The following is a 12,854-nucleotide window of genomic DNA, read 5'->3' as shown; positions in this document are numbered from 1 at the left end:
CAAATACTGATAGTGGGGCCGTGGCCTAACAAGTTAGATAGCACAGTTTACTTAAATTGCATTTTGTTTCTTAGGTTTTATCCAGAATAAATGCTATAATTGAGTATTGGTATTACCAGTTAGTATTTAAAGGGCTTTTCCGTGATTTTATATTGATGACTTCTACTTCAGTTAGCTCTTTGTCATGCTAGGTGAGAGAAGGACCAAGTGTATGATGATGGGAAAAGGGGGAGAAGGCCAGCAACTAGGGAAAGGGAGAGTGGAGACCCCTAGGCAGAGCTTACAACACCCTGACTCCCCTATCGTCCCTAAATAGGTTCCGCATCTATCGCCGAGCAGGAAGCCTAATCCCTGACTGCCCCTAGCGATAGGCCCTAGGTAGGGAGGGGGGGTGAGCACCAGTCAGCCCCACTGCAACTAAAGACAAACAAGGGAAACAGACAAGGGGATACTCTTAGCTTGAGAGGACACCAGAGAGAAGACGACAATAATCCACCAAGAAACTTCAAGAAGACACTAGCCGACTGCTAGTACCCCAGGCCTGAGCAGGGGAAATAGTACTATCACCGGTGACTCTCTGGAGGCAATGAGGGTTTTTCTGTATCAAGCAAGGGTGTGTCAATTAGCAGCAGAAGATGGGTCCTAGCGAAAGAAGCATACCACTACACTCCAGAGATGAAAGGATCAAGAAGGTGTCTGAAAAGCCAAGCGCAGCGACCTTCTACAGCTGGATCCAGAACGACTGTCAAACCTGATACATCAGTGACACTGTTGGTTGAATGCTTGATTGGCCAAAAGTTATCCCTCCTGACTTCCATGTACACATACAGTACAGACCATAATTTGTATTATGGAAAGAAAAAAGCAACTAACAGTCTATTCAGTAGGACTATCAGCTGTGTATCCACCTGACTTCTGCACAACACAACTGATGGTCCCAACCCCATTTATAAGGCAAGAAATCCCACTTATTAAACCTGGCAGGCCACACCTGTGAAGTGAAAACCATTTCCGGTGACTACCTCTTGAAGCTCATCAAGAGAATGCCAAGAGTGTGCAAAGCAGTCATCAAAGCAAACGATGGCTACTTTGAAGAACCTAGAATATAAGACATAGTTTCAGTTTTTTCACACTTTTTTGTTAAGTATATAATTCCACATGTGTTAATTCATAGTTTTGATGCCTTCAGTGTGAATGTACAATTTTCATAGTCATGAAAATACAGGAAAATCTTTAAATGAGAAGGTGTGTCCAAACTTTTGGTCTGTACTGTATACTGAGCCGAGCTTCATGTATTCTCTAAAGGAAGGCGGCCATTGCTAGACGCCTCTGATGGTTTATCTGCATTAATAATAAAACAGTCATACAGGTTCACGTCCAGCATGCCCAATCCTTCATTAACCCAAAATGATGAGAAAAGTCTGAAGGCCCCCCACATACATTGGTCTTGCTAAAATCAGCATGCATGGCTGTGATTCATTTAATGTATATGGCCACCGTTAGTATAGGCCATCAACCAAACCCTCACTGAACTGCAGAATAAAGTAATTTCTGCAGACTAGACTTGCAGTTTGTGTGTGCACAGCAATCTAGGTGCGGGCTGGAGGACGTCTCCTGTAGATCAGCAGCTTTTAGTGCTTCTTCCTACTTGTCTGCAGCTTTTAGTGACTCCGGAGTTCTGCTGGCTACCTGTCCCTGGGTCTTCTGGACCTCTTCTCTGTGTACACTTGTTGTTTTCAGGACGTCTTCCTGGCTGTGTACGGCTTCAGTTGCTGACTTTCCCGTTACTCCAGAGGGTTACTGCTAAATGCCTGCAGTCTCCTGCACTCCACCTGCTTGCCTACGGTTTCCAAAAGTACTCCGCCTACTTGTGGTTTTCTGAACGCCACCTGCCTGCAGTTTCCTGATCTCCATCTACTTGGCTGCGTTTTCCTGAAGTCGTCCGCCTGCTTGCAGTTTCCTGCATTCCACCTGTTTGCCTGCGGTTTCCTGCACTCCACCTGTTTGCCTGCGGTTTCCTGAGGTCCCTGCTTGCCTGCGGTTTCCTGACGTCTCTGCTTGCCTGTGGTTTCTTGACGTCCTCTGCTTGCTGGCGGTTTCCTGTCGTCCTCTGCTTGCCTGCGGTTTATTGACGTCCCTGCTTGCCTGCGATTTTTGACATCCTCTGCTTGCCTTCTGTTTCCTGTCGTCCTTTGCTTGTCTGCGGTTTCCTGACGTCCTCTGCCTGCCTGCGGTTTCCTGACTTCCTCTGCTTGCCTGCGGTTTCCTGACGTCCTCTGCTTGCCTGCGGTTTCCTGACGTCCTCTGCTTGCCTGCGGTTTCCTGACGTCCTCTGCTTGCCTGCGGTTTCCTGACATCCCTGCTTGCCTGCGGTTTCCTGAGTCGGCATGTAAAGCCAGGCAGTATCATGCCACAAGAGCGTACGCCAACTTTCAACAGAAAAACTTGGCACTCAGGAAAAATGTTATTCAAGGTGTTCAACTAACAGACAAAAGCATAACGTTTCGGCCAAATCGGATGTACCAATTGCCGTGGAAGCTGAAGTACAAGGCAAAATAAAAAGAGCCCTGGTATGGCAGAGCATCACTGTAGGAATGGCTCCAGGAAGATGCTGATTCATTTTCTTTGTGTTTTCCACCACAATTGGTGCATCTGATGAAGGTCAAAGATTGGACCGAAACGTTATGCTTTTGTCTGTGGATTACACTTATGAATAAAACACCTTGAATCACATTTTTCTTGAGTGCAAAGTATTTTTATGGTAAGCCGGCACGCTCCTTTGACATCATGCTCCGTGGCTTTACAGGAAGGCTCAGGCAGCAGGACGCCGCCTGAGTATTCAGGTACTTGGCACCTATAGCTGGTCAAAGGAAAAAGCAATTCATCCTCAGATCATGAGCGGTGTTATACAGATCTTTGGACTTTCTATTGAGCCTATGCAGGATAATACGGGCGCCCCTACACTTTTCTCAGGACCCCCGTCTCCTGACCAATCAAAATAATGCCATTATCACAAAAAAACAAATGTATTAAATACCGATGTGGCATTTCTGCTGCTGCTGCTAGAAATGCAGCATGAGAATGTAGATGCATCCAACGTCCACCAGGCATGCGTCTCTCTGTATATACAAGTATGTGGTATGTAGGGGGTCCAACCTCCATGCACCGCATGATCCCCAACGTCCACCAGGCATGCGTCTCTCTGTATATACAAGTATGTGGTATGTAGGGGGTCCGACCTCAATGCACAGCATGATCCCCCAACGTCCACCAGGCATGCGTCTCTCTGTATATACAAGTATGCGGTATGTAGGGGGTCCGACCTCAATGCACAGCATGATCCCCAACGTCCACCAGGCATGCGTCTCTCTGTATATACAAGTATGTGGTATGTAGGGGGTCCGACCTCCATGCACAGCATGATCCCCAACGTCCACCAGGCATGCGTCTCTCTGTATATACAAGTATGCGGTATGTAGGGGGTCCGACCTCAATGCACAGCATGATCCCCAACGTCCACCAGGCATGCGTCTCTCTGTATATACACGTATGTGGTATGTAGGGGGTCCGACCTCCATGCACAGCATGATCCCCAACGTCCACCAGGCATGCGTCTCTCTGTATATACAAGTATGTGGTATGTAGGGGGTCCGACCTCCATGCACAGCATGATCCCCAACGTCCACCAGGCATGCGTCTCTCTGTATATACAAGTATGTGGTATGTAGGGGGTCCGGCCTCCATGCACAGCATGATCCCCAACGTCCACCAGGCATGCGTCTCTCTGTATATACAAGTATGTGGTATGTAGGGGGTCCGACCTCCATGCACAGCATGATCCCCAACGTCCACCAGGCATGCGTCTCTCTGTATATACAAGTATGTGGTATGTAGGGGGTCCGACCTCCATGCACAGCATGATCCCCAACGTCCACCAGGCATGCGTCTCTCTGTATATACAAGTATGTGGTATGTAGGGGGTCCGACCTCCATGCACAGTATGATCCCCAACGTCCACCAGGCATGCGTCTCTCTGTATATACAAGTATGTGGTATGTAGGGGGTCCGACCTCAATGCACAGCATGATCCCCAACGTCCACCAGGCATGCGTCTCTCTGTATATACAAGTATGTGGTATGTAGGGGGTCCGGCCTCCATGCACAGCATGATCCCCAACGTCCACCAGGCATGCGTCTCTCTGTATATACAAGTATGTAGTATGTAGGGGGTCCGACCTCCATGCACAGCATGATCCTGGTTTCCAGCAATCTAACAACTGTCAGAGCAGAAGAAATATTCTAATTGCTCCTGCGAGACGTCTTAATCATTTTACAGAAGGCTTTTGTATATCTGCCAGCGGTGGAGTGACATTCATAATGAGGCATTTAATTGCGCACTTGAAGCCTGCGCGCTCGTCTCACTTCCCGCGAGCTCCAGAGCTGCAGATCTGATATTACAATGTCAGACAGATGTCATTTGGAATCATAAATCTGTCTCCGGCAAATCCAGAAATGTAACTGAAATCCCGATGAACATCTGATTCCTCCGCTGCCTCCGAGAGATTCTGAGCATTTCGGATGTCAAAGTTTTAATCCAGGATTGAAGAAGTGAGTGATGTGCTCGCCGTACGCCGTGGCGTCAGCTCTCATTAGTCAGTGGTCTCCCGTGGAATTTCCCCCCGCCGTGGTCTACTCGTAACGAGCGCCAATCCTCAATCAGCGCTCATTTACACTCCTTATACACAGCCCGATGCACATTGTATTACTTGATGTTTATCTGATTGCTCCGCTGTATACATGGGCCCGAGAGTGGGAACGGCTGGTGGGAAAGGGTCTTAGTTATCCCCGATCTTTTGGATGGAAAGTAACTTTCATACTTGAGAATAGCACAGGCCTGAATGCTCCAGACCAGCAAACTGCCAGAACTTCTGCTGTTATACCGGTCACACTTACAGCGATCACACTTATAGCGGTCACACTTATACCGGTCACACTTATAGCGGTCACACTTACAGCGGTCACACTTACAGCGGTCACACTTATAGCGGTCACACTTATAGCGGTCACACTTATAGCGGTCACACTTATAGCGGTCACACATATAGCGGTCACACTTATAGCGGTCACACTTATAGCGGTCACACTTATAGCGGTCACACTTACAGCGGTCACACTTACAGCGGTCACACTTACAGCGGTCACACTTATAGCGGTCACACTTATAGCGGTCACACTTATAGCGGTCACACTTATAGCGGTCACACTTATAGCGGTCACACTTACAGCGGTCACACTTACAGCGGTCACACTTATAGCGGTCACACTTATAGCGGTCACACTTATTGCGGTCACACTTATAGCGGTCACACTTACAGCGGTCACACTTACAGCGGTCACACTTATAGCGGTCACACTTATAGCGGTCACACTTATAGCGGTCACACATATAGCGGTCACACTTATAGCGGTCACACATATAGCGGTCACACTTATAGCGGTCACACTTATAGCGGTCACACTTATAGCGGTCACACTTATAGCGGTCACACTTATAGCGGTCACACTTATAGCGCTCACACTTATAGCGCTCACACTTATAGCGGTCACACTTATAGCGCTCACACTTATAGCGGTCACACTTATAGCGGTCACACTTATAGCGGTCACACTTATAGCGGTCACACTTATAGCGGTCACACATATAGCGGTCACACTTATAGCGGTCACACATATAGCGGTCACACTTACAGCGGTCACACTTACAGCGGTCACACTTATAGCGGTCACACTTATAGCGGTCACACTTATAGCGGTCACACTTACAGCGGTCACACTTATAGCGGTCACACTTATAGCGGTCACACTTATAGCGGTCACACTTACAGCGGTCACACTTATAGCGGTCACACTTATAGCGGTCACATTTATAGCGGTCACACTTATACCGGTCACACTTATAGCGGTCACACTTATAGCGGTCACACTTATAGCGGTCACACTTATAGCGGTCACACTTATAGCGGTCACACTTATAGCGGTCACACTTATAGCGGTCACACATATAGCGGTCACACATATAGCGGTCACACTTATAGCGGTCACACTTACAGCGGTCACACTTACAGCGGTCACACTTACAGCGGTCACACTTATAGCGGTCACACTTACAGCGGTCACACTTATAGCGGTCACACTTATAGCGGTCACACTTATAGCGGTCACACTTATAGCGGTCACACTTACAGCGGTCACACTTATAGCGGTCACACTTATAGCGGTCACATTTATAGCGGTCACACTTATAGCGGTCACACTTATAGCGGTCACACTTATAGCGGTCACACTTATAGCGGTCACACTTATAGCGGTCACACTTACAGCGGTCACACATACAGCGGTCACACATATAGCGGTCACACATATAGCGGTCACACTTATAGCGGTCACACTTATAGCGGTCACACTTATAGCGGTCACACTTATAGCGGTCACACTTACAGCGGTCACACTTATACCGGTCACACTTACAGCGGTCACACTTACAGCGGTCACACTTACAGCGGTCACACATATAGCGGTCACACATATAGCGGTCACACTTATAGCGGTCACACTTATAGCGGTCACACTTACAGCGGTCACACTTATAGCGGTCACACTTACAGCGGTCCCACTTATAGCGGTCCCACTTATAGCGGTCCCACGTATAGCGGTCCCACGTATAGCGGTCCCACGTATAGCGGTCACACTTATACCGGTCACACTTATAGCGGTCACACTTATAGCGGTCACACATATAGCGGTCACACTTATAGCGGTCACACTTGCTGAAAAACAATTCATCAAGAGCATTTGATTAGTAGGACCCGGCTAAGTTACTACAAAGGCAGTAAGGGTGTACTTACTTTTTCTCTCACTGCTTTTGCAGTAAGGCCTAGTTTTTTATTGATATATAATGACGCGCTGTCATTTGCCAGGCGTTGTTCTCCATCCAAGGTTGTAGTTACCTAATTTTAAGACTTTTTTATGGGGCGTTTAGTGAAGAAGGAAACCTCTGTTCATTTGCCTTGTGATTAATAATATTTCCTCGTGCGTCTCGTCATGAATGCTGCAGGACCGGCGTCCAACTTCAGGGGATAATTTGCCTTGAAATCACAATGACGTATATGTGCAGAGGTTTCCCTGTTGACCTCGCTGATTGTATTCACACAGATGATGGTAATCAGTACTTGGTGAAATTAGTCAGCTCAATCTTCCTGGACTAAGAATAGAATGACGGAACTAAGTGAAGACTGACACAGCGTTTTTCATGCTTCATGCATTAAACTCAATTAAAATGGCGTGTACCTCTTAATGAATATGGTGCTTCTTGTACTCCGTCAAGACCGGCGTAGCATGAGCGTGTGCTAGTCGTGAAGAATCGACCCATTATCTAATACCTTGTAGTCAGACCACCGCAAATTGATATTTTATTAACTACGCTATTAGTAGCTCAACTATATAATTGTTTTAAATTGTCACCTTAGGCGCACTCTTTATGAGGGGCAGTGAAAGATTCATACAATATAAATATATATCCTGTTGAGACTAGTGTACTTACTATGAAAATCCATGTCTTAATGGCTGTATAATCCTAATATTACTATGAGCATTTTATGAGTCCAGCCAAAGTATAACAGAACTGATGAGTCAACGTGTATTCCGTCTCCACCCACCGAGCCTGTCAGCTGCAGCTTGTACTGAGCAGTGTGAGGTCTCAACAGCAGGTAGGAGGACAGCACAATGTCATTTGGGTGGAGATTCAGCAGCAGGGAGGAGGGGCACTGAGGAGCTCTCAATCAGGCCTGATACTCGGAGATTCAGCAGTAGCAGCAGGGAGGACAGGCACTGAGGAGCTCTCAATCAGGCCTGATACTCGGAGATTCAGCAGTAGCAGCAGGGAGGAGAGGCACTGAAGAGCTGTCAATGAAGCTTGATTCATCGAAATTCAGCAACAGCAGGTAGGAGGAACACTGAGGAGCTGGCAGTAGGGCTAGGTGGGCAGAGATTCATAACAAGAAGGAGAGGGACATTGAGAAGCTGACAATCAAATAAGGAAATTGAGTTTAAACATTCAAAAAGTATTGTACAGCCATTCTGTCACGCATTATCACTGTAAGTACACCAGCCTCATCAGGTCTAAAAGATCTGTTTACAAATGTATGCAGTTTTGTATTGTGAAATCTGCTGACAGAATGTTTAGTGTTAAGCACGTTCCTTCTATCATTAGTCCCGATACATTTCTCTTGTATCTATAGTTCATCCACCTGTAGATTTCCTGCCTTTTCTCTCCTAGATTCTTAATGATGAAGAAGAACAGTTTGTCCTTGACGTTCTTTGTGGATGTGTTCAATATAAAAATCTCCTGGACGTTGTTGTCCGAGCTTTCTATGCCCGGGACGGGAAGCATTATCTACTGTCAGTGCGGTCTTTGTTTGCTGGTAAGTAGGAGCTCCCAGCTATGAAAGTGAACAACGGGTCAACTTGGTGCAGGAAAGGGGTGGAAAGATCTACATTGATGGGTGGGAAAGATTAAATGTACCGTGATGTGATGACCCGAAAATCAGGGAAATCTTTGGAGACATTTTGATATTCCGCTTAGAACGCTGAACTGATATGAAAGAAAATCAGCAGCAGAAATCAAAAACTGAACCTCAGATTTCTGCCGTGGATTTTCGGTTTGCACCGCTGCGGATTCACATGGTGAATAGCCCCATTCAGTGGGTTAACCGCTTACCCGTGTGGCTACCCTCAAGTTTATATATACAGGTGCATCTCTCTAAATTAGAATATCATCAAAAAGTAACTTTATTTCAGTTCTTCAATACAAAAAGTGAAACTCCTATATTATATAGAGTCATTACAGAGTGATCTATTATATAGAGTCATTACACACAGAGGGATCTATTATATAGAGTCATTACACACAGAGGGATCTATTATATAGAGTCATTACACACAGAGCGATCTATTATATAGAGTCATTACACACAGAGGGATCTATTATATAGAGTCATTACACACAGAGGGATCTATTATATAGAGTCATTACACACAGAGGGATCTATTATATAGAGTCATTACACACAGAGGGATCTATTATATAGAGTCATTACACACAGAGTGATCTATTATATAGAGTCATTACAGAGTGATCTATTCCAAGTGTTTATTTCTGTTAATGTTGATGATTATGGCTTACAGCCAATGACAACACAAAAGTCATTATCTCAGTAAATTAGAATAATTAACAAAACACATCTGCAAAGGCTTTCTACGCGTTTAAAAAGGTCCCTTTGTCTGTTTCAGTAGGCTCCACAATCATGGGGAAGACTGCTGACTTGACAGATGTCCAGAAGGACATCATGCGTTCTCGTCTATAGCACACTGACCAGAGTGTATTATTATTATTGATGCTTATTAATACTGTTTCTTTCTTTTTTTTTTGCAGTGATCAGTTACATAGCCATATTTAGGATTGGAGATTTAGGTCTTCAGACCTTTGGTAGAATCATCAAATGCCAAGATTTCACCAAGATGGGCAAGGTATACCCCCTATATGGACCATTAGTTTCCTAACTTCTAAAAAATCAAAAGCATAAAACGTTTTATTTTAATATTATTGCTATTATTATTATATATTTTTTCCACTGCCGCCAAATTTTATTTTTGCACTTTTATTTTTTCCTCCACTTCTTTTATAACTTTCTTATTCTTCCGTCGTCACAGCCGTATGTTGGCTTGTTATCTGCGGGACGGCTTGTAGTCTTGATCGACAGCATTTAATTTACCATATAATGTACTGAAAAATCAAGAATTAATTCCAAGTTGAGTGAAAAAACAATTTCAATGTAGTTTTTGGGGTTTTGTTTTTACAGTTTTGGTGTATCAGTGAATATAATGGTCACTACATAGTTAGTGGGTCCAGTGTGAGCCCCCATCGATGCCGCTTAACCGTTTTAAATTTTTTTTAAAAATACATAAAAGTTTGAATTAAAAAAAAAGTTTTCCCAGTTCAAGAATTTAAAAAATAAACATTTGGTATTGTCGCATCCGTAAATGTCTAATCTATCAAAGTAAAAAAATTAATTAATCCGACTCCGAATGGTAAATATCGTAAAGAGAAAAAAAAATGAAATGCCAGAATTGCTGCTGTTGGTCTCCACATGTTGCTAAAAAAATAAAATAAAGAGTGATCAAAATGAGGTATGTACCCCAAATGGTATCATATAAAACAGGGGTGGGCAATTAATTTTCCCAAGAGGCCACATGAGAGCATGACTGTTGTGGAGGCCAAACCAATAGGCTGAAATTAATTCTGCTCAATATTAATATCAATATATTAATAATTATTTTATATTAATGTTGTATCACTAAATATTGAGCAGAATTAAGTATGCTGACATCCCCCCTATATGCTGTATGAGCCTGCAGACAGCTTTCCCCATATATACAGTATGAGTCCCCACAGAGCCCCTGTATACTGTAAGAGCCCCCACATAGCCTCCTATATACCGTAAGAGCCCCCACACAGCCCCTATATACCATAAGAGCCCCCACACAGCCCCTATATACCGTAAGAGCCCTCACATAGCCTCCTATATACCGTAAGAGCCCCCACACAGCCCCTATATACCGTAAGAGCCCTCACACAGCCCCTTATATACGGTAAGGACCCCTCACATAGCCTCCTATATACCGTATGAGCCCCACATAGCCCCCTATATACAGTATGAGCCCCCACATAGCCTCCTATATACAGTACGAGCCCCCCACATAGCCTCCTATATGCAGTACGAGCCCACACATAGCTTGCTATATACAGTATGAGCCCACACATAGCCTCCAATATACAGTATGAGCCCCCACATAGCCTCTTATATACAGCATGAACCCCACATAGCATAGTCTTAGAAAATGGCGACACAAGACAATATTTTTTATGTATTTTATTTTACAAATTTCGGATTTTTTTTCCCCCAGTTAAATTATAAAAAAAAAACTATACAAGTTTGATATCTCCATAATCGGAGTGACCTGGAAAATCATAATGTAAGGTCATCTTTTTACCGCACAATGAACATCATAAAATCATAATTTATTTTTCACCATAATTGGATTTCTTTTGGATGATACAACAAACGGTGTCATCCAAAACTACAACTTGTCCTGCAAAAAAAAAAAAAAGCAAGTCTTCATATGTAGATGGAAAAATTAAAAGTTATGGCTTTTGCTCCAAAGAGCAAAAAATGATCATTAGCTGTAGCAGGAAGGAGTTAAAAGATAGAAGTTCACTTTAATGTCATTTATGCCGGTAAGAACAGTGAGGTTTATAGACGCCATAGGTAGAGATTTTATTCAAGTCCTTACATACTATGGATTCAGTTCTGATCTGAAGGGGCCCGCAGTCCTGGCCGGATCAGCGGCTTGGCCTTTGGGCCCCGATGATGGTAGTCACAGAGGTAGTCACAGGCCTCTTGTGTCTGCAGTGATGACTTTGGGCTTGTCGTGTGCTGTGCATCCTCCATTACACAGAAGTATTATACGCAGCCCGCGTACTCCGGCTTCTCGCGCTCTGGGTGCTATGGCGGTCAGTAAAGGCGTGGTAGTGGTGGTGGTTGTTGCGTTGGAGGAGATGTCTGAGCAGAGCGCGCTCCCACACCTGTTTCTGTAGTAATAGCGGAGAGTATTGGCGCCCCAGGTGGGATGCGTCCCACTCACCGGTGACATCACACCCCGCACCACAACCTCCACAGTAATGAACATATGCAGCTCACAAATTAGCCGCCTATAATTAGATTTCTCTGCCTCTCGGAAAGTCTTGTTTGCTACCAAAATAGCTTTCGTCTGACAGAAGCCGAGCGCCGCTCCATCAGAAATCCACAGCCGTAGAGGAACATATATGAGGCCTCTGGAGCTACAGAATCACCATGACCATAGAAAGAGGAATAGGTCTTGTATGTACTGTCCTCATGGCATTCACAAGTGGGCTGTCAGGGGGCAACTAAGGGGTCCTAAGGGTCCCAGAGCAAACTCCCTTCCCACACTGCAGATGCCCTAATTTGCATTTACTATCCCTTCGCAGGCCGGCCGTGCAAGAGGGTAAATTCCAGATCCTGCCCAGGATGTGCCGCAGTCAGCTAGGGTCTCGCGTAGTGACCACTGCACTGCTGTAATGTGGCCAGTAGCCTGCAGCATCGGGCTCAGCACTGGGGTTCAGACCATTGTACACTCTGCTGTCTGGGGAAAACAAGATAGAAGAGAACCTCCTGACAGGTGGGGGTCCGACCGCTGGGACCTGAACTGATCGGCAGAACGGCGAATATTAATTTATTCCTGAAGGAGCACTTTTATCCCCATTACAAAATGGTCAGATGCCCGACCGTTGTTCCATTCATTCTCTTTAGGACTGCCAGAAAAAGCTGAGCGCAGCACTCAGCAGGCACATAAAGAATGAATGGAGCGGGCACTCAGCAGGCACATAAAGAATGAATGGAGCGGGCACTCAGCAGGCACATAGAGAATGAATGAATGGAGCGGGCACTCAGCAGGCACATAAAGAATGAATGGAGCGGGCACTCAGCAGGCACATAAAGAATGAATGGAGCGGACACTCAGCAGGCACATAAAGAATGAATGGAGCGGGCACTCAGCAGGCACATAAAGAATGAATGGAGCGGGCACTCAGCAGGCACATAGAGAATAAGTGCAGCGGGCACTCGGCAGGCACATAGAGAATGAATGGAGCCGTCAATCAGCAGGCTCTTAGAGAATGAATGGAGCCGGCAATCAGCAGGGACATGGAGGATAAGTGG

General features: G+C 45.3%; 1 protein-coding gene across 4 annotated transcripts in view; it reads left to right on the top strand.

The window, feature by feature from the left end:
• Positions 1–12,854, top strand: part of LOC141162527 (cilia- and flagella-associated protein 99-like) — an 89,996-nt gene that overhangs the window by 20,679 nt on the left and 56,463 nt on the right. For all 4 annotated transcript variants that reach the window (XM_073648749.1, XM_073648724.1, XM_073648732.1 and 1 more), the window contains 2 exons: positions 8,336–8,480; positions 9,491–9,585. In XM_073648749.1, coding sequence (XP_073504850.1) covers positions 8,336–8,480; positions 9,491–9,585 — 240 coding nt within the window. The remainder of the gene's footprint in view (positions 1–8,335; positions 8,481–9,490; positions 9,586–12,854) is intronic.

This window comes from Phyllobates terribilis, unplaced genomic scaffold (assembly GCF_046119375.1).
Source record: "Phyllobates terribilis strain yellow unplaced genomic scaffold, ASM4611937v1 Scaffold_1__5_contigs__length_1240528914, whole genome shotgun sequence".
Lineage (NCBI taxonomy): Eukaryota > Metazoa > Chordata > Amphibia > Anura > Dendrobatidae > Phyllobates > Phyllobates terribilis.
Note: the sequence above shows the minus strand (reverse complement) of the source record. Positions and strands in the feature narration are given on the sequence as shown.